General features: G+C 42.6%; 1 protein-coding gene across 1 annotated transcript in view; it reads left to right on the forward strand.

Annotated features, from left to right (window-relative positions):
• Window positions 1-24,510, forward strand: part of ITIH5 (inter-alpha-trypsin inhibitor heavy chain 5) — a 105,075-nt gene that overhangs the window by 34,785 nt on the left and 45,780 nt on the right. The window contains exons 6-7 of the mRNA XM_004480071.5: window positions 11,161-11,330; window positions 12,024-12,140. Coding sequence (XP_004480128.2) covers window positions 11,161-11,330; window positions 12,024-12,140 — 287 coding nt within the window. The remainder of the gene's footprint in view (window positions 1-11,160; window positions 11,331-12,023; window positions 12,141-24,510) is intronic.

Genomic DNA, 24,510 nt, shown 5'->3' on the forward strand with positions numbered 1-24,510 from the left:
TGAGCTGGAGAGGCTAAAAAACAAATACAGATGACAGAGTTCTACCCCAGACAATTGAATTAGAATCTATTGGGGTGGGGTGTGTGATATTCTATGAATTCATATGAGAAACTAAAAAAATTCATATATGCTTTTAAAGGTTTTACCTATTTGTCAAGTTAAAGAATAATGCTGAATATTTTCTACCATTATATGGGTATGATTCCGTGGCTTTCAGAGTCGATCTTTCATAGTCCTCACTTTTTTTCAAAACAGTTTTGTTGGGGTATAATTTACACACCATACAATTTACTTATTAAATATACAATTCAGTGACGTTTTGTACATTTACAGAGTTGTATGACCATCATCACAAATCAGCTTTGGAATATTTCTAGCACCCCAACAAACCACTCCCTGTTCTCACTCCAGCCAGAGCCAACCTCTAATCAACTTTCTGTCTCTGTCCATTTCAGACAGCTGTGTTTGTAAAAGCCTCCTGAGGCTCCTCAAAGGTTGGGAATCCTTTCTTTGGACTTTTCAACAGAACTTGGGACACAAATATGTCAGGATCTTGACCAATGGAAGCAGCTTTTAAAATAAACAAGATCGCCCCTTTAATCTCACAGGGCCCTCAGAATCCCGGCATCAGGGCCTTGCTCAAGTATATATTGTTCCTCTTTTCCACCAACACGCTTTTACTATTGGGCACAGGCCAACAGAGAATTACTCACACAGTGGATGGAAATAACCTCTTCCCATGTCCAGCTTTGCTCACTCGTCAACACAGAAACTTGAGCTGGAAAAGTACCAACAGACAATCCCAAATGGGGCTGGCGTGGCCTTGGTAATATAGCCTCAAGTTCACTCGGTTAGGGATCGTGTCTTCTCTTGGAAAAGGCAAGCATGATCATACAGTAAATATTCGATGCCTGAAGAGTGTCTCTAATTTTAAATCCCCATCCCAGCCTCGAGGGCCCATGGGACTTGGTCCTCACCCATCCCTCCCCACTTCATCCTTGCTCTTGACGCAGCTCCTTTGCCTACCTAAACATTTCCCAAATTTGCTGCACGTTAGAATTCCCCTGGGAACTTTTATCAGTCTGTTGTACATGGCTCACCCATGCTAGTTAAATCAGGCTATGTGGAGATGGAAACCAGGCATCCATCCATCTATCTATCTATCTATCTATCTATCTATCTATCTATCTATCTATCTATCTATCTATACGCACACACACGTATATATATTTTTTTTTCATAAACATCTCCAGGTGATATCAACATGCAGCAAACTTTGGGGTGTAGACCTTGACTTTTTGTTTTTATGATTATGTGACTTTAGATCTCCTCTTTTTTTTTTTTAAAGGTTTATTTATTTCTCTCCCTCCCCCCCCGCCAGCCACCTGCCCCGATTGTCTGTTCTCTGTGTCTATTTGCTGCATCGTCGTCTTTGTCCTCTTCTGTTGTTGTCAGCGGCATGGAAATCTGTGTTTCTTTTTGTTGCGTCATCTTGTTGTGTCAGCTCTCCGTGTGTGCGGGCACCATTCCTGGGCAGGCTGCTCTTTCTTTCGCGCTGGGCGGCTCTCCTTATGGGGACCACTCCTTGATCGTGGGGCTCCCCTACACGGGGGACACCCCTGCGTGGCACAGCACTCCTTGCACATCAGCACTGCACATGGGCCAGCTCCACACGGGTCAAGGAGGCCCGGGGTTTGAACCGCGGACCTCCCATGTGGTAGATGGACGCCCTAACCCCTGGGCCAAGTCCACTTCCTTGACTTGAGATCTCTAAGACTGTTCCTGGGCTGCTGATTCTGCAAGCCTCCGAGCTGGGATACTTGGTGTATCTCAACTCCCCCAGGCGCTGTCAAGCCTGATGTGACTTTAATCTAACATGAAAGGGAAATTGTTACATTTCAGGAAGAAGGAGACATTGGTAACTGTTTTCATGTTCTTCTGATATCTGGTTCATCACTGAAGGATGCTCCACACTTAAGAACATGGAAGAGGAATAAGGAAACAGCATCAGCTGGTCTTTACACACACACACACACACACACACACACACACACACATACGTTTAGATAGAAACCCATTCCCCCCAGGTGCCCTGGAGGTGACTTTTGCTGTGCATTATTTATAATAGTTAGCTCTGTGTCCTTTACATGCCCCGTGCAAAAGATAGGATTAGGTGGAACTCAATTTACCTTTTTCAATACTATTAAAGGTTTTTTTAAAAAAGCATTTATTTATTTACTTATTTTTTTCTCTCCAGATGATTCTCTTATCTGCCTGCTCATTGTTTGCTTGCCCTCTCCACAGGGCACTGGGAACCGAACCTGGGACAGCCCACATGGGAGGCGAATGCCCAATGGCCTGAGCCACATCTGCTCCCCGTGGGCTGTGTTGTCTGCTGGCCTGTGGCATCTGCTCATTTAGGTGTCTGCTTGTTGGGGTGGGTGCCGGGTCTAGCTCATTGCAGTGGGTGTGGCATCTGCTCGTTTTCTTTAGGAGGCATCAGGACTCAAACCCTGGACCTCCCATGTGGTAGGTGGGCACCCAACTGCTTGAGCCACATCTGCTTCCAAAACGTTCTTCAGTAGTATCACCCTTATACGGTTTTGACCATCCGATAATCCTAAATACTGAAGAGGTGTAACCTGAAAGAAGAGTACCACTTGAAATTCAGTGTTATCTTTTTCTTGGAAGAGGAGGTTGTTTCCACTGCTGCCCTCTTTGACTTGAGGCAGGGTCTTCTATTTCAGTAGATGCCCAATCAAGGGTTGAACTGAATCTGTTTTAAGATTTTATTTGTGTTTTACTGTTTGGTCTGTGAGCTCTGCCTTTTGCTGTGAAGATTCTCTTCGGCATGGTGCCTGGCCTAGAATGGGGCTCAGTATTTGTTGAACAAAGCAACGAAGAAGTAACTCTTGGCAATCAAATTGCTCTTAGATGTTCCGCACTTTCCTGGGTTCAGTTGGCTAATTTTGACAGACCCTGGGTATAGCTCTCATTCGGAGCCAGAATTAATGATCCGTCATTGGTCTCAGAAGACTCTGGTTACAAAAACTACTTAAGTACCCCTAGCTGGGGGTGCCAGATAAAATACAGGACGTCCAGTTAAAGTTGAGTCGCAGACAAACAATGTTTATATTTAGGACCTATTTATCCTAAGGAATTATTCGTTGCCTCTCTGAAATGGAAATTTAACTGGGCATCCTGTATTTGCATTTGCTCAGTCTGGCCACCCAGCGCTTTGCCTACCCTGTGAAAGGGTTGCTATCCTGGAGGGGGGGTTTCACCACCCAGTTCTGCTCCCTGCTGTGTGAGTTCTCCCCTCTGCAGCTGGAAAGGCATGCCCCTGTCGGTCCCCTTGCCAAGAAATGATCTGGCTGTTAAGTAGTGGTTTCCAACATTGTTCAGCTCAGAAATTATTTGGGGATGAATCATTTAGCCCCGTAGCTGTAGGATTTGGGGACTGCCGATACAGGACCCCATGTTACCTTGTTTGTCCTGACGTTGGCTGTAGCTCCGTCAGGGCCAGCTGTGAGCCGGTGACTCAGAGACCACGGCTCTGCAGGGAGATGGGCAAAGGGCTTTGGGTGTTCTCTCTCTCTCCTGACATTCGGAGCAACCCGCTTTTCTCTGTGAGCTCTCTCTTTACTTCCACCTCCTTCCTGCTGTCTTGGTTGGATGTGTTTGACGTTGTCCACCCCAATGGTGGCTGAAGCCAGAGGTGGGTCCAGAGATGTGGCACAGGTTGCCCAGAGCTTCTGCTATGCCCACCAGACACTTTCAGTGGCAGACACTGAGGTTCACTAAAGGGCCTCCCCATCCATCGGCGCCTCCTTGACCCTTCCACATTCATTGTTCGACAAGCGGAATAGAGTTCTCGCAACATTCCCGGCACTGAGCTAGATCCGTGGAGTCCAAGGATGTTTAAGACATGGTAACTGCCCTTGAAGAACTTGGACATGGCAGTTTTTTTTTATTGTGGTCACACACATATCACATAAAACTTGCCATTTTAACCAGTTTTCATTACACTTACAATGTTGTGCCACCCTCATCACTATTACCAAAACTTTTCCACCACCCCAAACAGTAACCCTGTATCATTAATGTTCTCTATTCCCTTTCCTCTCAGCCCCTGTAACCCCACATCTACTTTCTCTATGAGTTTTCTTATTCTAGGTATTGCATATAAGTAAAATTGTACAGTATTTGTCCTTCCGAGTCCTTTTGAGTGCATAAAATGTTTTCAGCGCTCACCCATGTCATAGCATGGATCAGTCCTTCATTCCTTTTTATGGCTGAATAAAATCCCATTGTGTATATATATCACATTTTGTTTATCCACTCATCTGTCAGTGGACACTTGGGCTCTTTCTGCCTTTTGGCTATTGTGCCCAGTGCTCCTCTGAACACTGGTGTATAATTTTTTTTTTTCATTGCATTAAAAAAAATTTTTTTTTAATTAATAGATCACAAGGAATGTTACATTAAAAAACATAAAAAAACAAAAAACATAAGAGGTTCCCATATAATCCATGGTATATAACTATTGGTTTGAGTCTCTGCTTTCCGTACTTTTAGCTCTATACCTAGGATTGGAACTGCCCGGTTATATGCTCATTCTAGGTTTAACATTTTGAGGAATGGTTTTCCACAGTGACAGCACTTTTTTACATTCCCACCGACAATATATGAAGGTCCCTATTTCTCCACATCCTTTCCAACACTTGTTATTTTCCATTTTTTAAAATAATAGCTGTCCTGGTGGGTGTGAATTGGCATCTTATCGTGGTTTTGATTTGCATTTCCCTGGTGGCTAATGATATTGAGAATGGCCATTTTAAGTAACAAAATAAGAAAACACTCTGTAACGTAGAGTCCATAAAATATCACATTGGTTTCCCTAGGGATTAGGCCTTGTTCTGCCCAGGTGCAAGAGAACAGTGTAAAAGGAATTTAACAGAAATCTGTGCATCTTATATTCCTTGCTGCCTCAGCACTGCTTTCTATGGGGTTCTATTCAGGTCAGTGTCAAATACTTAGAGCAGTTGGTACCTGAGGTCTTTAGTGGACATGTAAGTGATATTAGGAAGGGATACTTTTTTTCAGGGCTAATTGCTTTAATTTTATTTTATTTGAATTTTATTTTATTTGAATAAGGAGTGAAGAAAGCTAATTTGCTAAGAAGTCTGTGTAAATACTATTTAACTATAAAATGATAGAGTTGAATTCAAACCCCTTCAGCTATGAATTTACATTAGTATTCTATGATGCCCTTTTCCAAAAGGATTGAAAATACCCAACATTGACAAGAAAACACAATAGAAAGAAAACTATATGTAATAAGGGCTTGATGAAGGTATTTAACCAAATTTCCTCAACTCCATGGTCTCAGCTCTACTACTTTATTTATTTATTTATTTGTTTATTTATTTATTTATTTCTCTCCCCTTTCCTCCCCCCCTCTCTCCCCAGTTGTCTCCTCTCTGTGTCCATTAGCTGTGTGTTCTTCTGTGACTGCTTCCATCCCTATCAGCAGCACTGGGAATCTGTGTTTCTTTTTGTTGCGTCATCTTGTTGTGTCAGCTCTTCATGTATGCAGTGCCATTCTTGGGCAGGCTGCAGTTTCTTTTGCACTGGGCGGCTCTCCTTATGGGGCGCACTCCTTGCGCGTGGGGCTCCCCTACGCGGGGACACCCCTGCGTGGCACGGCACTCCTTGCGCGCATCAGCACTGTGTGTGGGCCAGCTGCACACGCGTCAAGGAGGCCCGGGGTTTGAGCCGCGGACCTCCCATGTGGGTAGGCAGACGCCCTGACCACTGGGCCAAGTCCGCTTCCCATACTACTTTTTCTTTTAATGCCCTCCTGATTTGCTTGAACATCACCCTCAGTGCTACCATCAAAGTGTAGTTGTCCAATTATTCACAGTCTTTTTAAGAACTCGCCTCACTGGATCCCAGGTGAGCAGGTTACATAAACAAACAATTTAGCCTCTTTTCCAAGGGGAAATGAGCAGGCCGTGCTTGTTTGGAAAACCTTTTGTGAAATCACCAGGTGTTGGCTGCTTTCCTCTCTCAGGAGCCAAACCTGAGGTCCACAGGAAACAGAGGCCAGGAAGTCCTCTGTCCCTTGACCCAGAGGGGTGTAGCTTCCAGCTGATGTCCTTGAGTGTGGTTCTTTGCTCCTAAACCTTTCCGCTGTTAGTCATTTTACATCGCAATTGGCTTCCTAGTTCCCCATGTGGCATGTCTGGGTAGGAGAATGTTTATCTGTGAACAGCATCCATGATCCAGGCAGAATTAAGGATATGCCTTTTGTTTCTCACATCCCTCGTCTGCTACATATGAAGTTCTTTGTAGCAAGATGGAACCAAAGGGAGGAATATTTAATAGCACTTATATGCATGATTCTTAACCGTATTTAGATCTCTTTGACAATCTCTTTGACCTTTTCTCCAAATACAATTATGTACACATGTGTCCTTCTGTGTAAACTTCTGCTTATAATTTTAGAGGTCTTTGGGCAGCTAGTGATGCCATCATACTTCATTGAAAATGTTCTTATATAAGCAGACTTGAATTACCTGGGATGAATGTTTATTGTGATGTCTCTGTCCTTTCCAAATAACGATGATTTGTTTTTACTAAGCTCTGAGTGGTGTAGAGAAATCTGTTATGGCACAATGTAAACTCTGTGTTATTGAAGAGCATTTGTTGCCCTCATAGTAGACAATATGTACAGGAAGCTACTTCTGAAAGGGAGAGGTTGTATTGAGCAGCTACTGTGGGTGGGGTACCATGCTTGGTACCTTAGACCTGTGGTCTCGTTTAATCTTTACACTGAGTGTATGACTGTGGAATTATTATTCCAATTTGTCAGAAGGGTGGTGAGACCCAGAGATACTGTCAGTCATTTGTTGGAGACGGGCCCCTCAAGCTTTAGAGCCCACTCTCTTTCTTCTGTGTTATGTGGCTTCCAAAGATAATACAAATCTTAGTCAAAAATATGCAGTTTCAGACGGGAAGAGAGCATCATGGAATCTTGGTGACTTGAGAAGCAGGGGGCAGTTGGAGGGTGGAGAAAGAGTGGTCAGTACGTTGCCGATGGCCCTGGAGGCAGCGTGGGCTCCTGAAGGCAATCTTGCAGCTCAAATGCAGGATTACCACATGGCCACCAATGCCTGAATTAAGGCAGGAAGGGGACATTAGAAAACCTGGCCTCCCCCAATTCAGAGCCATCACCACAGTTCCCTTTCCAAGTGGGCAAGGAGGAGAGACACAAAGAGGAGGAGACAGTGCATGGCTTCTCATTAGGAAAGTAGGTCAGAGTCCCTCCTCCATTTTGGTCTGCTCCCAGCCCCTCTCCTTTGCACTTGTCATTGGCTACAGAATCCATCCCAAGCCTGCTGAGGGCCTGACTAATAAAGCTCATTGTGCCTTTATTTGTGGCTGTATGAGTTCCAGTAAGGAGTTCACAGCAAGGAAAAGTTAAATAATATGGTTTTGCTTTGGGATTTTGGTCTGAAAGTGAGGCAGCCTACACTAACCTTATTAATTAACAGCTTTTTCCCTCTCATCTAAGAATAAAAAAGTGACTTTATTGGCTAGACGTTTTACTTTGGGATTTTCCCCAATAAACTTTTTTTTTTTTTAATAAGTAGTAGTAAGGTCATTGGGCTGCATTGGCTATCTTGTAACTTAATGGGTTGAAATCTGCATCAAGACCTAAGCTTCTTGGCGAACCAACCAGATTTGGGAACCAGTCTACTCTTTGGGCCTATGAAATAAGCCCATTGGTAGGAATCTCATGAACTTTCATCATGAATTAGCAAACACCAGAGGAAACCAAAATAATAACACACTACGCTTTCTCATGTTCTGTATCAAAGAGCCTTTCAAATGAATTATGAAGGGAGAAATTATGCTTCTTCATCCCCAGTCCTTTCATTCAACCATGAATGGTATCAACTCAGGATAGTTGTAAAGAGCGTTTTCATGAGAAGGATTTAGGAAGCAAGAAAAAGTAGGTACACAGATGTAATTATTGTAGAATTGTAAAGTGAGAGATAATCTAGAGCTGCTAATCATATATAACACATGCTATGGAGAGCTTTCACTCTGTCAGGCGTATAGACTTGGTGTAGGGTAAGGCACATGCCTGTTTCCACACATAAGAACCAGAACCACCTGGAGGCCTTGGTAAAATGCAGATTTCCTGGACCCACTCCCAGAGTTTCCAGGTTAGAGTTTTTGGGGTGAGGCCCGAGAATTTGCATTTCCAGCAAGATGCCAGGTGATGCCTTGCTAGCCTGGGACTGCCCTCCTGATCTTCCCCAGTCAGCACCCCACCGACCAAAGGTGGCTGCTCTTCTGCTTCAGTCGCCCTGGTTAAGTCGTGCTTGCTCTTGACTCTTAACATAATTGGGAGCAGAGAGAATATGCTTTTTTCCCCCCATATCTGATGCTTTTTGCTCAACATGGCACTGAGATTCCACCAAATTGTTGTATATAATAGTCGTCGTTTTTTTGATTGCCGTGTAATATCCCAAGTTTGACATGTTCTTTAGTTTTACACTGAATTCCCTTGCCCTTCTTCTATTTTGTACATATTAGCCACATGACCACTTACCATGGACCAAAATCAGTGCTAAGTACGTCCTTTAATCCTTTGAGTGTGAGCGACGTCCTACCATTAATCCAGTTTGCAAATGATGTAACTGAGGCCCTGTAACTTGCCCACGGGTTCACAGCTGGTAAGAAGTAGAGGCAGTATTGCTTGAAAGTGATTCTGACTCACGGTCCTGAGGCCTTAGCTAGTATATTATCTTGCCTCTGATTCTTGGTGCTTTACCAGTGATCATCAACGAGACACTGATTCCAGAGAATGTGAGGTTTTCTTGGGTTTCATGGATCTTCCCATCTTTAGCCTTTTTTCCCCTTCCTTCCAGCTAGTGGTTCCAGAGCATCTTCAGTTGTGCCGATGAATTGTCAACACGCCTTCTTGACTTTCCCACCTCCTTCTTCAGATGAGATCTTTTGGAAGCATTTATCTTTTTTATGACTGTCTTTCTGCAAGAATAAATGGTCCCACTCGCTAGCTTTTGACCACTCCCAAAATTGCTCCCTTGACAAGTGCAGAGCATAGAAGAACCTTTCTGCCTTGTAGTTCTTGTTAGGGTTATACCTAAATTGTCTCTTAAAAATAATCATCGGGAAACGGACTTGGCCCAGTGGTTAGGGCGTCCGTCTACCACATGGGAGGTCTGCGGTTCAAACCCCGGGCCTCCTCGACCCGTGTGGAGCTGGCCCATGCGCAGTGCTGATGCATGCAAGGAGTGCCCTGCCTTGCAGGGGTGTCCCCCGCGTAGGGGAGCCCCACGTGCAAGGAGTGCACCCCGTAAGGAGAGCCGCCCAGCGTGAAGAAAGCGCAGCCTGCCCAGGAATGGCGCCGTCCACACTTCCCGTGCCGCTGACGACAACAGAAGCGGACAAAGAAACAAGACGCAGCAAATAGACACAGAGAACAGACAACCAGGGGAGGGGAGGAATTAAATAAAAATAAATAAATCTTTAAAAAATAATAATCATCATCATCTGCTCTGTTGAGGGAAACATTTGAACTTAACTGGACTTTAGAGTCTTATAAACCCAGAGCAGAAGGAAGTTTGTTCTTAAGTAAAAATTACTGTGGCCATTTATGCCTCATTTCCTTTTTTATTCCGCTAATTGGAGATGGGAAATTGCAGGTCAGCCTCTCAGTAGATTTAAAAAGATAATCAGATGCTTTGCAGCAGTATTAAACTTGACTTTGGTTCAGTATCTGGATAAAAGGTTACACATATACTGATGATTAGGAATTTTTATTTTCATTTTCATATTTTCATTGGCACATGCAGATCTCAAAAATGGGACTTTCTACTGCTAAGTACATAGCCATTGTGATGTTTGGGTTTATAAAAGTGGGTAGTCAAGGGGAGCGGATACATCCGCTCAGTGATTTGAGCACCTGTTTCCCATGTACAAGGTCCAGGGTTTGAACCCTGGTACCTCCTTGAAAAAAAAAGTAGATGATTCTCTGGATGACATAATAGGAATAAACACTAGGACACTATTTAATCTGCCATTGACGAATTTTTCATAAATCACTTAAAATCTATCTTTGGTAATTCTAATTTATATCCTAAGGCTCATGGCTGGGAGAAAGCTTTGGTTTTTTTTTTTGTTTTTAAAGAGATATAAACTTTCTGGACAAACAGTATGAAAAGGCAACCAAATGATTCATGAGGGAAAGGTTTTCTTTATAGAATTCCATTTGGAAGGATGATAGAATTAGAAACCACCATTTGCAGCCCTTATGAAATGGAGGCTCTAATCTGTGAAAGGGGGTGGGGAAGTTCATGAGTATCAGGCAAGTTTGGAGCCACTGGAATAGGAACAAGTTAAAAGGCACCAGGTGGAAGCAGTCATGAAATCCAGAATATGCAAAATGCCACTAGACAAGTGACCCAGGTTTTTATAACAAATATTTAGCATTCCAAATAAGGAGAGGCACTGTTGTTGATTGAGGGACTTATGAAACGTACCAACCAAATATGATTTGGGGCCTTGTTTTCATCCTGATGTGAATAAACCAGCCACACAAGACATTTTTTAATAGAATCAGGGAAATTTAAAGACGGATTGAGTATTAGGTGATATGAAGGCATTAAGGGTAAAATTTGTTACTTGTAATGGCTTTGTGGTTATGTATGTTATTAAAAGGTTCTTACAGTTAGAGATTCATATGAAGTATTTGTGGATGATATATGATACCTGGGATTTGTGTTAAAATGCTCTAGCAAAAAAAATGGCCAGTGGATCAATAAAACAGATAAAAAGATTTGCAAAATGTTGATAATGGTTAAAGTTAGGTGATGGGTACATGGACGTTCATTTTACTATTCGCTTTTATTTTTGTGTGGCTTAAAGGTGCATAAGAAAAGATTAACAAGGAGGCATAAAGAGGAAACATGACATGTGTCTACAAGTCTTAGATGTTCATGTGAAATATAAACCTGAAGTAAAATAGAGTCTAAATCTCTGTCCATGCAAAACAGTCCTTATTTCTTTTCAGAAAAATAATTATGAATTCAGTTATTAGTTATGTTTATGTCTTGTTTGCAGAGGATTCTGGACCTCCTCCTTCTACTGTTATCAACCAAAACAAAACTTTTGCCAAAGTTGTTTTTAAGCCCAGCGTGGTACAACAAGCCAAGATTGCCCAGAATGGCGTTTTGGGGGATTTCATCATTAGATACGACGTCACTAGGGAACAGAACATCGGGGACATCCAGGTAATGGTGTCACTGTTACTGTTTCCTGTTGGTTGTTGGATACGCTCAGTCAGACTCAGAACTAGGGATCCTAATGCTTACCGGAGAGAGAGAACTTTCTGATTCTTGGAAAATTGGTTGAAACATAAACTATGTCTCCAAAGAGACTGGAGGTTTTCCCTGGCTGGCAGCTGAGGGTCTCTATTTCCTGCTTCAGTAACCTGGACAGCAAATAAAATCTCTAATATAATTTCCCTTGCAGTTTTTTAGGTGAAGTTAAAATTTTAGCTTTCATTTTTAATGAAAAGAGACTGCTCCATGGCTTGTGTCCCTTTATTGCTCCAGAGACAGGGTGGGAATGTTGAAATGTGATAACGTGTGTGTGGAATGGAGATCGCCTTTTTGTCTCAACTCCTAAGATGCTCGCTCATGCTTCTCAAATGGCAAGGGTCAGAGGATAGGAATAATTAAAATGGAATTAGCATATGTATTTGATACAATTTTAAGGGATGATTCCATCCCTGTACAGGTTAAATTAGCAGCGAGCCCTTTGGAAGTACCAAGATCATAGATAACTTGGCTCTGGGTATGGAATCTGACCCCAGACTCTATTCCCTGCTCTTTGACTTCTAGATGGTCCATTGACTTTCCACTTTATTTCCTTTTCCTCCAATTCTGGGTTCTACCATTCTTATTTTTCTTTCCCTCCACCAGGTTCTAAATGGCTATTTTGTGCACTACTTTGCCCCTAAAGACCTTCCTCCTTTACCCAAGAATGTGGTATTTGTGCTTGACAGCAGCGCCTCTATGGTAGGAACCAAACTCCGGCAGGTGAGTGAGTGCCAGCTGCTCATTTTGTCCTCTTTCACTTCTTTCACTTCTGCCTGGGACAATGATCTTTGTGAGTAAAATTGAGTTGATGCCAAATGTCATTACTCAGCTTTACCATCCAGCTGTTCTGCCTCCTGAGAACATTCCAGAACTGATCCCCTTAAGCCATTGACATAGATTTTCCTTTCAGCCCAGTGGTGAGGAGGGCAGAAGGATATGTTCCGGAAACACCTGTAAATAAAGGGGTCTGGCAGAGTGGATGATGTGAGCAAGACAGGAATGCACTGAGAGGGCCACACAATAGCACCACTGTTGGTGCAGAAATTCTGTTCAGTGATGATGCCCGCTGACACCAGTGAAATAGAATCCTTGTAGTCCCCTTAGCCTAGCCTTAAGACTTAGTTAGGGCCATGAGGGTCAATAGAGGGGTATCTGGTCTATGCCAAAAAATTAAATTATCCTGAAAATACAACTATTTGCTTTTGCTATTCCTTATCTTACTCTGGAATCATAAACATCACAAATTTACATTTATAACATATTGCCAATTCACTTAATGGAAAACAGAAAAGCTACTGGTTGCCATACCAACTATTATCTCTACTTACATCAAAAACTTAGGTCTCTCAGCTTTTTAAGTCAAATATCTATTTTTATAAATTAAATATATATATATTTGTGTGTGTGTGGTTTAATGAGTCAAATAGCGTCTAAGAACTTGTAAGAACCCTCTAGTCCTACCTATTTCTTTTTTTTAATGTGTTTTTTATTTATTTTTAAAAGATACATAGATTACATAAAATGTTACATAAAAAAATATAGGGGATTCCCATATGCCCTACTCCCCACACCTCTCACTTTCCCCACATTAACAACTTCTTTCATTCGTGTGGTACATTCATTGCAATTGATGAACACATTTTGGAGCACTGCCACATGGCAATTGTAGTTTACACTCTCTCCCATTCTATTCTGTAGGTTATGACGGGATATATAATGTCCTGTATCTGTCTTTGCAATGCCATTCAGGACAATTCCAAGTCCCAAAAGTGACCCCATATTACACCTCTTTTTCCCTCTCCCTGCCCTCAGAACCTCCAGTGGCCACTACCTCCACATCAGTGATCTAATTTCTTTCATTGCTAGAATCACAGTAAGTCTATAGTAGAATACTAGTAAGTCCACTCTAGCTCATATTTTATTACCCAATCCTGAGTATTCTGGAATAGTGATGCCCACTCCACCTCTAATTGAGAGGGGACTTCGATCCCATATGGCTGATGGATGGGACTCTCTTGCTTGCAGTTTAGACTCCTTGGTGTGGTAGTTGTCCTCCTTGCCTCCCTGTGAGCTGACCTGGGTGAGTCCAACGAATCAGAGAGTAGGAGTCACAATTCTGCTGAGGCCCCGGGCCCAGCTGGCACACGGGCAGCCCAGAGATTCGTTTCTTGGACTTACACTTACCAACTCCTGCACCAACTATAGGTTCAATAAAAGGGACAGAAGAGCCATGTGTAGAGAAGTCACTTCTGAGTCCAACTCTGTCACACTCAAGTCCCACCTATTTCTACACCCAGTTCCCCTTCCACATGCAGTGGAACCTGATCCTAATTGATAAATGATAGAAAATACTTTTACACAGTCTATTTTTTTGTAAATGGTTTCTTTGGCCCTTTGTATTTCGAATATTTTATAGTAAAATCTGTCTTTCCATGGCATTTGGGTTCTTTCTAAGTTAAAACAGCAAAAATATATTCTAAGATGTGATGTAAGGATAAGGCTTAACTATTTTTTTTCAGAGGACAACCAAATATAATTTCTATATTGGGGGAAAATAACCTCACCCTGTATACCAGCATCTTTAGTTCTCCATCACATTTTGACAGAGTTTAGTCTACCAATTTGTCTCTTTATTGCTTTTCCTTCTTTCCTGCATTTCTTCTAGTGAATAATTCTCAGTTTTTGTTTGCCTGAAAATGATTTATTTCCCTTTCATTCTTCAAGAATAGCTTTAATGGTTGGCAGTTATTTTTTTCCAAGTATATTGAACATACCTTCCATTGTCATCTTTTTTTTTTTTAAAGATTTATTTTTTATTTATTTTTCTTCCCTACCCCCCCGCCCCAGTTGTCTGCTCTCTGCCCATTCACTGTGTGTTCTTCTGTGACCGCTTCTATCCTCATCAGCAGCACCGGGAATCTGCGTTTCTTTTTGTTGCATCATCTTGCTGTGTCAACTCTCTGTGCGTGCAGCACCATTCCTGGGCAGGTTGCACTTTCTTTTGCACTGGGCGGCTCTCCTTATGGGGCGTACTCCTTGTGCATGGGTCTCCTCTATGCGGGGGACATCCCTGTGTGGCACGGCACTCCTTGCGCACGGCAGCACTGGGGTTTGAACTGTGGACCTCCCATGTGGTAGGCGGACGCCCTATCCATTGGGCCAAGTCCACTTCCCATTCCACCATCTTCTGACTTCATTTGTTGCAGTTGAAAAGTCAGTAGAATTTTGACTGCCATTCCTCTGAAGGTGATCTTCTATTGCTTTGAAGATTTGCTTGTCTTTAGTTCTCTGTAGTTTTAGTATAATGGTTCGAGGTTTGGATTTCTTTTTATTTATTCTGCTTGAGGTCCCTAGGGCTTCATGAATTTGTGGATTCATGGAAAATTCCTTAACCATTATCTCTACAATTGCTTCTGCTGACTTTACCTGCTGGGATTCCAATGATAGTTCTTTTCTTCATTTCCTCTGCATCTCCTATGCTGTCTTCCATATATTCCAATTTTTGCCTTTCCATGATTCATTCCAAACCTATCTTCCAGTTCAAAAATTCTCTTTTCAGGTACATCTAATCTGCTTAGATTCATCTATTGAGTTATTTCAGTTATTGCATTTTTTAGCTCTGGGATTTCTTTTTTTTATTTTCTTGAGCACAGTGAACATCGTTGTTTTAAAGTCTAAATTTGGAAATTCCAAAATGGATCCCTTGTATGGCTGTTTTTCTCATTTCTTGTCTTTTCTCCATATGTGAATAGTTATCTTTGATTGTATGGTAGACATTATGTTAGAAAATTTGTTTGTAGAAATAATGTGAGGCCTGAGATGATGCTTTATTCCTCCAAAAAGGGGTTTGTTTTGCTTCTGTAAGATGCCTGGGCAATCTGGGACATGTTAGTGCATTTTCAGGGCTTGAAAAAATTTTGGGTCACTTAGGTGGCACAACCCTGGACTGCAGTTCTTTCATGGGCTCCTTTATTTCTGATTTGCACAAAGTCTGAAGGGTTTATTAGAGTATCCATTCCTGGCACGCTCTGGATTTCAATTTTTGGTCTCCTAGGCTACAGAAGTGATGCTCAGTCTCTCAACCAACTCTTCCGTCTTGACAAACATCCCTTAGATAAAAGTGATTCTACATGCTGGGCTCACCTCTTTGAATTTCCATCTTCTCCCAGATCTTTTTTTTTCTTCCCTATTTTGTTAATTCTGTGATACTTTCAAGAAGATACTTAAAAATATGCATTTATGTGGAGCAGGAATAGCTCAGCATTTGAGCTCCTGCTTTGCATGTACGAGGTCCCAGATTCAATCTCCAGTACCTCCTAAAAATATATATATACAGAGAGAGAGAGAGAGAGCATATATATGTATATATGTATATACACACACACACGTTTGTTTAGCTGTTTTTTAGTTGTTCTTAGTGGAATGATGGGCCCAAATTAGCCTTAGGTTTTCTTTATGGGCACCTTTCCCAAAGTTTTAATCTTCTGAGATGAGTCTTCTCCAAAAGAATATAGTGTTGGTTACATCTTGCATCCAACCCAGGATGATAATTCCTGTTGGGATTCAGAATCAGCGAACAGTTACTAAGTAGTTGCCATGTGTCAAGTTTTCTTCATGAATTCCTCTGTACATATGAATCTTCAGATTTTTAAAATTTTAAATAATGAACTTCATGATGGTAGACTTTGTGTTTCCTCTGAACAAGCACAGCTTGAAGAATATATTTATGATTAAAATTACTGCTACCAACCTGAATTCCTGTTACCACCAAATATTTTGAATTCTGATATTTTTACTTACTATCATATCATGAATATTTCTTGTTATTAAAAATTCTTTAAAAACTTGATTTTAATGGCACAGAACAGCCCTATCCAGCAGAACTTTCTGTGTGAATGGAAATGTTTTATATCTGCATCATCCATGCAGTAGCCACTAGTCACCTTTAGCTTTTCTTTTTTTTAGAGTTTTAAAGTTTATTTCTCCCCCTTTCTCCTCGCTGCCCACCCCTCTGCCCCCATCTGCTCTCTGTGTGTCCTTCTGTGTCCGCTTGCATTTTCGGTGGCACCGGGAATCTGTATCTCTTTTTGTTGCTTCATCTTGCTGCGTCAGCTCTCCGTGTGTGTGGCGCCACTCCTGGCCAAGCTGTGCTTTTTTCTCCATGGGTCTGCTTTCCTTACGGGGCGTACTCCTTGTGCATGGGGCTCCCCTACGAAGGAGACACCCCTGCATGGCACAGCACTCCTTGTGCCCATCATCACTGCACATGGACCAGATCACCACATGGATCAGGAGTCCCTGCGTTTGAACCCTGAACCTCCCATGTGGTGGGCAGATGCTCTATCAGTTGAGCCAAATCCACTTCCCACCTTTAGCTTTTGAATACTTGAATTGTGGCTAATGCAATGAGGAACTTGGTATTTTATTTTATTTTAATTAATTTAAATTTAAATAGCCACATGTGGCTATTACCATATTGAACTGTGCAACTATAGAGTATTTACTTCCCCCTCATTAGAAACATTTAAATTATTTCTATTTTTCCTATTGCAACATAATTGGGATTCCTGTCTTCATGTTGAAATTATTGGCCAGTCATTTTCCTAAGATAGACTCTTAGAAGTGGAATTACTAGATCAGAGAATACCAGCTAAGCTGTGGTTTTGGATACATATGAAGAAAACATTTTCAAGAAAGACTGTACCAATTTATAACATCTAAAACTGTTACTAGAGTAAGAATTCCAAGTGGATTAAGGCTTTAAAGGTAATCAATGACTCACAACCCAAAATATGTAAGAAAATATGAGTACGTATTTAACTTGTTCTGAAGTGGGGAAAGACTTTCTAAGCCTATAAACAATGAAAGTGATTACAAAAAAAAGATCGATAATTTTAGCTACATAAAAAATTTTAAACCTTCATTATAAATAAAAACAAAATCAAAGTAAACAAGTGACCAGAAAAATTTGTGCCACAAAAAGGCAGCAATGCTGATAAAAAGAACCAGAAATCTGTTGGCTTTTATAAAGGGTATTAATCTGGGGTAAAAGCTTACAGTTCCAAGGCCCTAAAGAGTCCCACTCAAGGTTACTTCCTCACCCAACTCTGTTGCCACGTGTTGAAGCAAGATGGCGAGCAACGTCCGTGAGGGTTCAGCCTTCCTCTTCCCTCTTAAGACTCCATGGGCCCCACCTCTTCTGATCCCAGCTGTAGGCTGGCATAGGGCTCCTCTCTCTTCTCGGGGCCTCTGCCATGTCTAAGGAGCTGTTGTTCTTCCTCTGTGTATCTTTTCTGTGTATCTACTTCTCTGTGTCTCTTTGATTGAGTGTCCGTTTATATAGCCCACAAAGGGGGCGGGGAATCAACCCTGAGTCACGCTCTACTGATGTGGTTAAATCAAAGCTCTAATCTTAACATAATCAAAGACATCTCAGCTGAATCTAATACAATCAAAGGCTATCACACCCAGAGGAGCAGGTGGTTTACAAACATAATAAAATATATTTTTTTGGTATTCACAAATAATATCAAACTGCCACATTGTTTTTAATAAGTGGAGAGCTGTTCCAGATCAAGAAAAAGTTATACTGTAAAAGAAAATGGACAAAGGACATGAAACTATAAAGAAAAAAAAAACAAACCAAAAAGTTTCAATAAGATTATCAAATATAACTAGTAATTTTTAAAATGCAAAATGGAAGAAATAACATTTTTACCTTATACTTTAAACCTTTAAATCATGTACAGTATGGCAACCAATTTATATGGTTTGCATTTGTAGAATTCAAGCAAAATTATGTATTTAAATTATTTCCTAATAAATATTAAGAAGCACCAAAGTGGTAAAAGGCACAATCAGTTCTACTGCATCTTCATCCAGAATCCTTAGTCACCCAGATGTTAAGTAGCCTGAAGGGCACTGAGTCACTTCAGGGTGTGACATCAAATCCAGTCCATCCCAAGACACAAGGGTCTTTCACTTATGATGGAAGAACTGTAGTAATATTACACAAATAACCCCCAGAAAAATAAATCCTGCTTCAAATTGTATAGAGAGAACCCATCAACTAAACCAGGGTCTCCTGAAGTTATCTTTAATGATAAAATAATTGGGGCATTTCTTAAAAGTATAGAATTGGGGACACATTTTTAATAGCATGGGGACATTTTCAATCTGCTGGGCTGTATGGTAGGGACAATTCGTGGATTATTTAATAGAATCCTTGGAACAGTTTGGTCATCACCCCCATTTTACTGATGGAGAAACTGAGGTTTTGCAAAGATAGATAGCCCAGTTAGTAAATGGCAGGGTCAGGCTGCAAATCCAGGTCTGATTCCAAAGTTCTTGAGCCACATCACGGTGCGGTGGTACCTCCGTGCAGGTGATGGTGTGGTGAGGCCATACCCTCGTGTACAGGGACGGAAGGGAAGATGGGTACAGGTTCAGTGCAGTTTTACGTTTCAAGCCCCAGCTGAGAAGGCTGCTTTTTCAGAAGAGGGGGATTCCCTTGCAATGTGCAAGAGCACATAATGGCAGATGTTGCACCATTTCTCATTTTCCTCTCTTCCATCATCGCTACATGTTAAAATCCCATTCCTTGCTAGTTACTGAAGTTCTGGCCTGCACTCTACTGGCTTCTAAGCTCCAGCATGGCTTCTTTCCAGGAGAACCACCCAGACCAGCCAAGCAATGTCAGATGGCTGTGAGCGATTTCTAAAACCCACACGAGTGCCTTTGAAAACTGCTGACTGTTTTAGCAGCTTTCAGCTTCTCTTAAGCCACAACACGGAGAGAAAAGCTTAACTGGCCCCTTCCAGAGTCTTGTATAAAATGTCACAGGGAGCAGATGTGGCTCAAGCAGTTGAGCACCTGCTTCCCACATGGGAGGTCCTGGGTTCGGTTCCCCATGCCTCCTGAAAAACAAAAACAAACAACACGCAAACGAACGAAAAAACCAACTCAGGGGAGCCCCTGTGGCTCAGTGGTTGTGTGCTAGCTTCCTTAGGGTTCAATCCCTGGCACCGGCACCCCAAAAAAAAAAAGTCATGTCCACAGGCGAGGAGACAGTTACCCCCAAGCACAGAGCTTTCGTATTGGGTCGCCAGGCTTGGCACCATCAGACATTTGTCACGGGTCCACTTGCCTTCTATTAGGAATCCTGTACTACTGTTCTGGATAGTCTTTGCCCCCCTCCTTAGCAAACCTGAAATACTTCTCTGTATGTATCGCAATGTAGGGCATGCAGTTTGCGTTGAATAATTGCTGGAACAAATGATTGTTGAGGAATCGTAGAGATCCTTCCACCTTGAGATGCATCCCCAGTAAGGGAGGGGAGGCGCCTGGGCCCGAGATGTACCCAGGTGCCTTCAGGATGTACCTGAAGCTGTGCACACCTGGCTCTTGTCCTGATCGCAGCGGGAACATGCACCGTGCTGCCAGGACTTAACCAGCTCATAACAGCTGCAGAGCCTGCTGCACCTGGCGTGGCTGTGTTTTCTCTCCCACATGCTTTTGCAAAGAATGTCTTGCCTTCAAAACATGCTTTGGGGCTGGGTCAAGCAAGATTTCTGCCTCCCAGTTTGAGCTAATAAAATGTCTCAGTGAGAAGAACAACAAGAAGGAAAAAAAAGAAAACTGTGATTAGATAGAGCTTTTTTCCGCCTTGTTTGTTGCATCCTGAAAACATTGGCACTAGCACATTTGTATGTCCTTGGGAAGATTAAGGATGATGTGTGATCTATTAAATACATTTTTCTTTGACCGACACCCACAGGGTTTTTCCTCTTTTCCTTCCCTAATCTGTGAAATTTGATCTACTGCTTTTGTCCTCATATTGAAGACATACTCAAGGCCCGTCTTTGGCAACCAAGCAGTGACTAATACATCATTTAGCAGATGTTTTCCTTGCTCGTTCCCATCGTCTGTGCCAGCCTATACCCATTTTAAGTTAATTTCCCATGTAGTTTTGAAAGGTTGGCTTCACTTCTCTATTGAATTTAGTCAACAATGTTAGAGGGTAAAGAACAAGCCGGATTATTTGGATCTGAAATTGTGAAATTAAAATGAGGGACAGTGTGGACTACTGTGACCTGAGTGTACTGCCTCATTTGCTGGTTTACTTTATACTCCAGGGCGCCATTTTCTTCTTCACCATCCAAAACTGGACTCCCATGAGTCATTTGGACATTTGATATGTAACCTTACAGGTTACGTAAACTTATAAATGCCATGAGTTTAGGAACTATTTTGGTTTTGATCATTATATGTATTGCCAACTTCTAGCACAGTACCAGATGCATAAAAGGTCATTATTTTTGTTGAAAAGACATATTGGCACATAAACATTAAATGCAGCCTGTGTTTTTAAAGGCGCAGGAGCCGCCGTTGTGTGATGGGTAAATACCAAGAACCTGGAGGGTTTTACATACATTTTTCATTTAGTCTTTTTTTTTTTTGTACCTTTTTTTAAAAAATTTCTCTCCCCTTCCCCACCGCCCCCCCCCCCCAGTTGTCTGTTCTCTCTGTCCATTCGCTGTGTGTTCTTCAGTGTCTGCTTCTATTCTTGTCAGTGGCACCAGGAATCTGTGTCTCTCTTTGTTGCGTCACCTTGTGTTAGCTCTCCGTGTATGCGGCACCATTCCTGGGCAGGTTGCACTTCCTTCACCCTGGGCAGCTCTCCTTACGGGGCGCGCTCCCCTACGCGGGGGACACCCCTGCATGGCACGGCACTCCTTGCGCACATCAGCACTGCACGTGGGCCAGCTCCACACGGGTCAAGGAGGTCCTGGGACCTCCCATGTGGTAGATGGACACTCTATCCATTGAGCCAAGTCCGCTTCCCATCATTTAGTCTCTTGGCAGTTCAATAAAGTAGACATGTTGTCCCCCTTTTATCAATGAGAAGGCTAATGGGCCGGAAGGTGGTGTGAAATACACACAGGTCTAAGTCGAAGAGTTAGGATTCAAACCCAGGTCTACCTCACTGTAAAGCCCACACACATTGCCATGTCATTAGAGCACCTCTCAGGCTTTCAGGCTCTACCTGTCCTCCTGGCCAGGTGATGTGCCCTGAAGTGCTGCCCACCTCAGGTGAGTGTACCCAGGTGTCCCCTGCCCTAGGAGTCTTCAGCCAGCAGCTTGGCGTTGGGAACCATCAATAGAGCCATTCTGCTCTGGTCCATGAGAATGAACTAGTCGTATGTTATTGTCTAGCATTAAGAACGTGCCTGGCATGTAAAGGGGTGCAGGCTTCTTCCTCTTTTATGGCTGGGAATGCACAGGCTGAATAGATGCATGAGGCCAGTAGCCGAGGTACAGACAGAAGACAGGGTGCAGGCCCAGGAGGCCCAACAGTGTCAAGTGCTGTGTGATGTTCTCGCCATCCTCCTCAAGGACGTGTGGACCTGTCACACATTGAAAGGAAGGAGTCTGGAGAGACACTAAGACAGGATGACAGTAGCTTTTTAAGTGATGAGGTATCAAAGGAGACCGTTTGAGGCTCACCGGGTGGCACGGAAAAATGCTAGGCAGGGACAGAGAGCTGGAAGGGCCTCAGAGGAGCTGTGATCTGGTTAGGAGGAGAAAGCTGCCCAAAGGAATAGTGGAGTTCAGAAAACAGGAGGGATGCAAGCACACCCAAGGAGATCACCCCCAAACACTGGGAAGGCACTCTGTGGCTATCATGTAAAAATATTGTCAGTGTAGAGCTTTGTGTACTTCTGTTCAGGTCACAGGTCTTGTGTATAAGCATCTGAAGGCATGACCCCAGTTAGTAAAAGAGCCCAGCGGCCCCCTTTCTGGTTTCCTAATTTTTCACTCTGAACAGAGATCAGGAAACTTTCTCAGTAAATGGGCAGATAGTAAATATCTTCAGCTTTGCAGACCAGAGGGGCTCTGTCATAACTACTCAGCTCTGCTGTTGGAGCACAAAATCAGCCATAGACAATATGAAAAGAGATGAATGTGACTGTGTTCCAATAAAACTTTATTTATATAAGTGTGCGGCAGGCTGGACTCAGGCCCCAGGCTGTTGTTGGCTAACCCCTGGTCTAAAGCAATGACTAATTGGCCTGTGTCTAGAGGTTATGTCAACTGATAGTATTCATTCTCATCTACTGAGCAGTTCTTGGCAAGATATCCCCATCAGCAGAGCTGTGTTTCAGAAATATGTTGTGAAATAGAAACCTGGGACTTGAGGCAGTTAATAGAATGTAGGGGGGAAAACTGGTGTTTTTTAACTCTAACTTAGAATATGATGTAATAAATGGTGGATAGAGGGCAAAATATTTTTCCCCTAGGCTACCAGTGAAAACTTGGATATTTAGTTTCAAGGAGAAAAAATCATTCTCCAACAATGAAAATATGCCCATTTAAAAAATAAATTGGAGGCACCCATTTTTAAAAAATTTTGTTGAGGGAGTTAAATATATCCAGAGGAGATAATGTCTAAAAAATTTTGGAGGATCTTTGAATGTACAAAAGCACTACACGGCTCTCTTGTTAATACAAAGGAAAAATTAACAATATAGAACTTTTAATACTCTTGCATTATCTGTTTGGTCGCAGGCCTTGTTGATAGCATCTAAAAGCATGACTCCAGTAAATAATGGGAAAGCCTTGCTGCCCCGCTTCTGGTTTCCTACTTTTGCACTCTAGTCTTGGGTAAGGGTTGGCAATTTTTTTTCTGTAAAAGGATGGATAAAAGGAAACCTTTTCTATAAGTAACAACAAGATAAACACCATAAGTTAAAGAGAATTACACGAGATAACAAACGTGGACATGCTTATCAGAATGTCAGAATGCTTCGTTCCCCCTGGGATTGATGCCCTTGGTCAGCGGAGTGAAATTGTAACATAGGTCTAATCCCTAGACTCTCCCAGTGCCTTGTCTTGTTCATGGTATCCTACTCTCCTTCCAGTTCTCCTCTTGCCCTTGACTCTGGACTTCAGATTCTCCAAGAATGAAACAAACATTGATTATATGCTATTGGAGAGGTGCTAGGTGTAGGGGATATTCAGATAAATAACACAGAACCTTTTCTCTCAAGAAACCCAGAGAAGAAGAAAAAGTCATGTAAAAATTGTATGTTATGTGCTACCGAGAGTGGAGCTCAGTATAAGATCTAGTCATGGCACAAAGGAGGTGCCATGACTCTCTATGGGTGGAGCAGGACATGACAAATTCTTTTCAGAGGACAAGATGATTGAATGAGTTTTGAGGGTGTCTTAGAAGTTACCCAAGTAAATGGGATGAGAAGGGGAAGAAGATCCAAGGAGAGAGTGACATGGATAGTGCTAGGCTGCCAAAAGCTATATACCAGGAATGGGTTGGCTTTTACAATGGGGATCTTTTGGCTCACAAGCTTACAGTTCCAAGGCTGAGAAAAAAATGTCCCAATCAAGGCATCATCAGGTGATGCCTTCTCCTGAAGACTGGCTGCTGGCGATCCTGGTCGCTACTACATGGCAAGGCACATGGTGGTGTCTGCTGTCTCTCCCTTCTCTTCCAGGATTCACTGCTTCAGCTTCTTGCTTCAGTAACTTTCTCTTTTTCTCTTTCTTTATCCCATTTATAAAGGACTCCAGTGAGAAGATTTTTTTTTTAAGATTTATTTATTTATTTCTCTCCCCCTCCCCCCCACCGGTTGTCTGTTCTCTATGTCTATTTGCTGCGTCTTCTTTGTCCACTTCTGTTGTCGTCAGCGGCATGGGGATCTGTGTTTCTTTTTGTTGCGTCATCTTGTGTCAGCTCTCTGTGTGTGCAGCACCATTCCTGGGCAGGCTGCACTTTCTTTCATGCTGGGCAGCTCTCCTTACGGGGCACGCTCCTTGTGCGTGGGGCTCCCCTACGCAGGGGACACCCCTGCATGGCAGGGCACTCCTTGCGCACATCAGCAGTACACATGGGCCAGCTGCACATGGGTCAAGGAGGCCCAGGGTTTGAACTGTGGACCTCCCGTGTGGTAGACGGACGCCCTATCCATTGGGCCAAGTCCTCCTCCTCAATGAGATGGTTAAGACCCACTCTGAGACACGCCTCAAACAAAAGGTCCTACTTAACAATAGGTTCACACCCACAGGAATGGTT

The sequence above is a fragment of the Dasypus novemcinctus genome, chromosome 20 (assembly GCF_030445035.2).
Source record: "Dasypus novemcinctus isolate mDasNov1 chromosome 20, mDasNov1.1.hap2, whole genome shotgun sequence".
Lineage (NCBI taxonomy): Eukaryota > Metazoa > Chordata > Mammalia > Cingulata > Dasypodidae > Dasypus > Dasypus novemcinctus.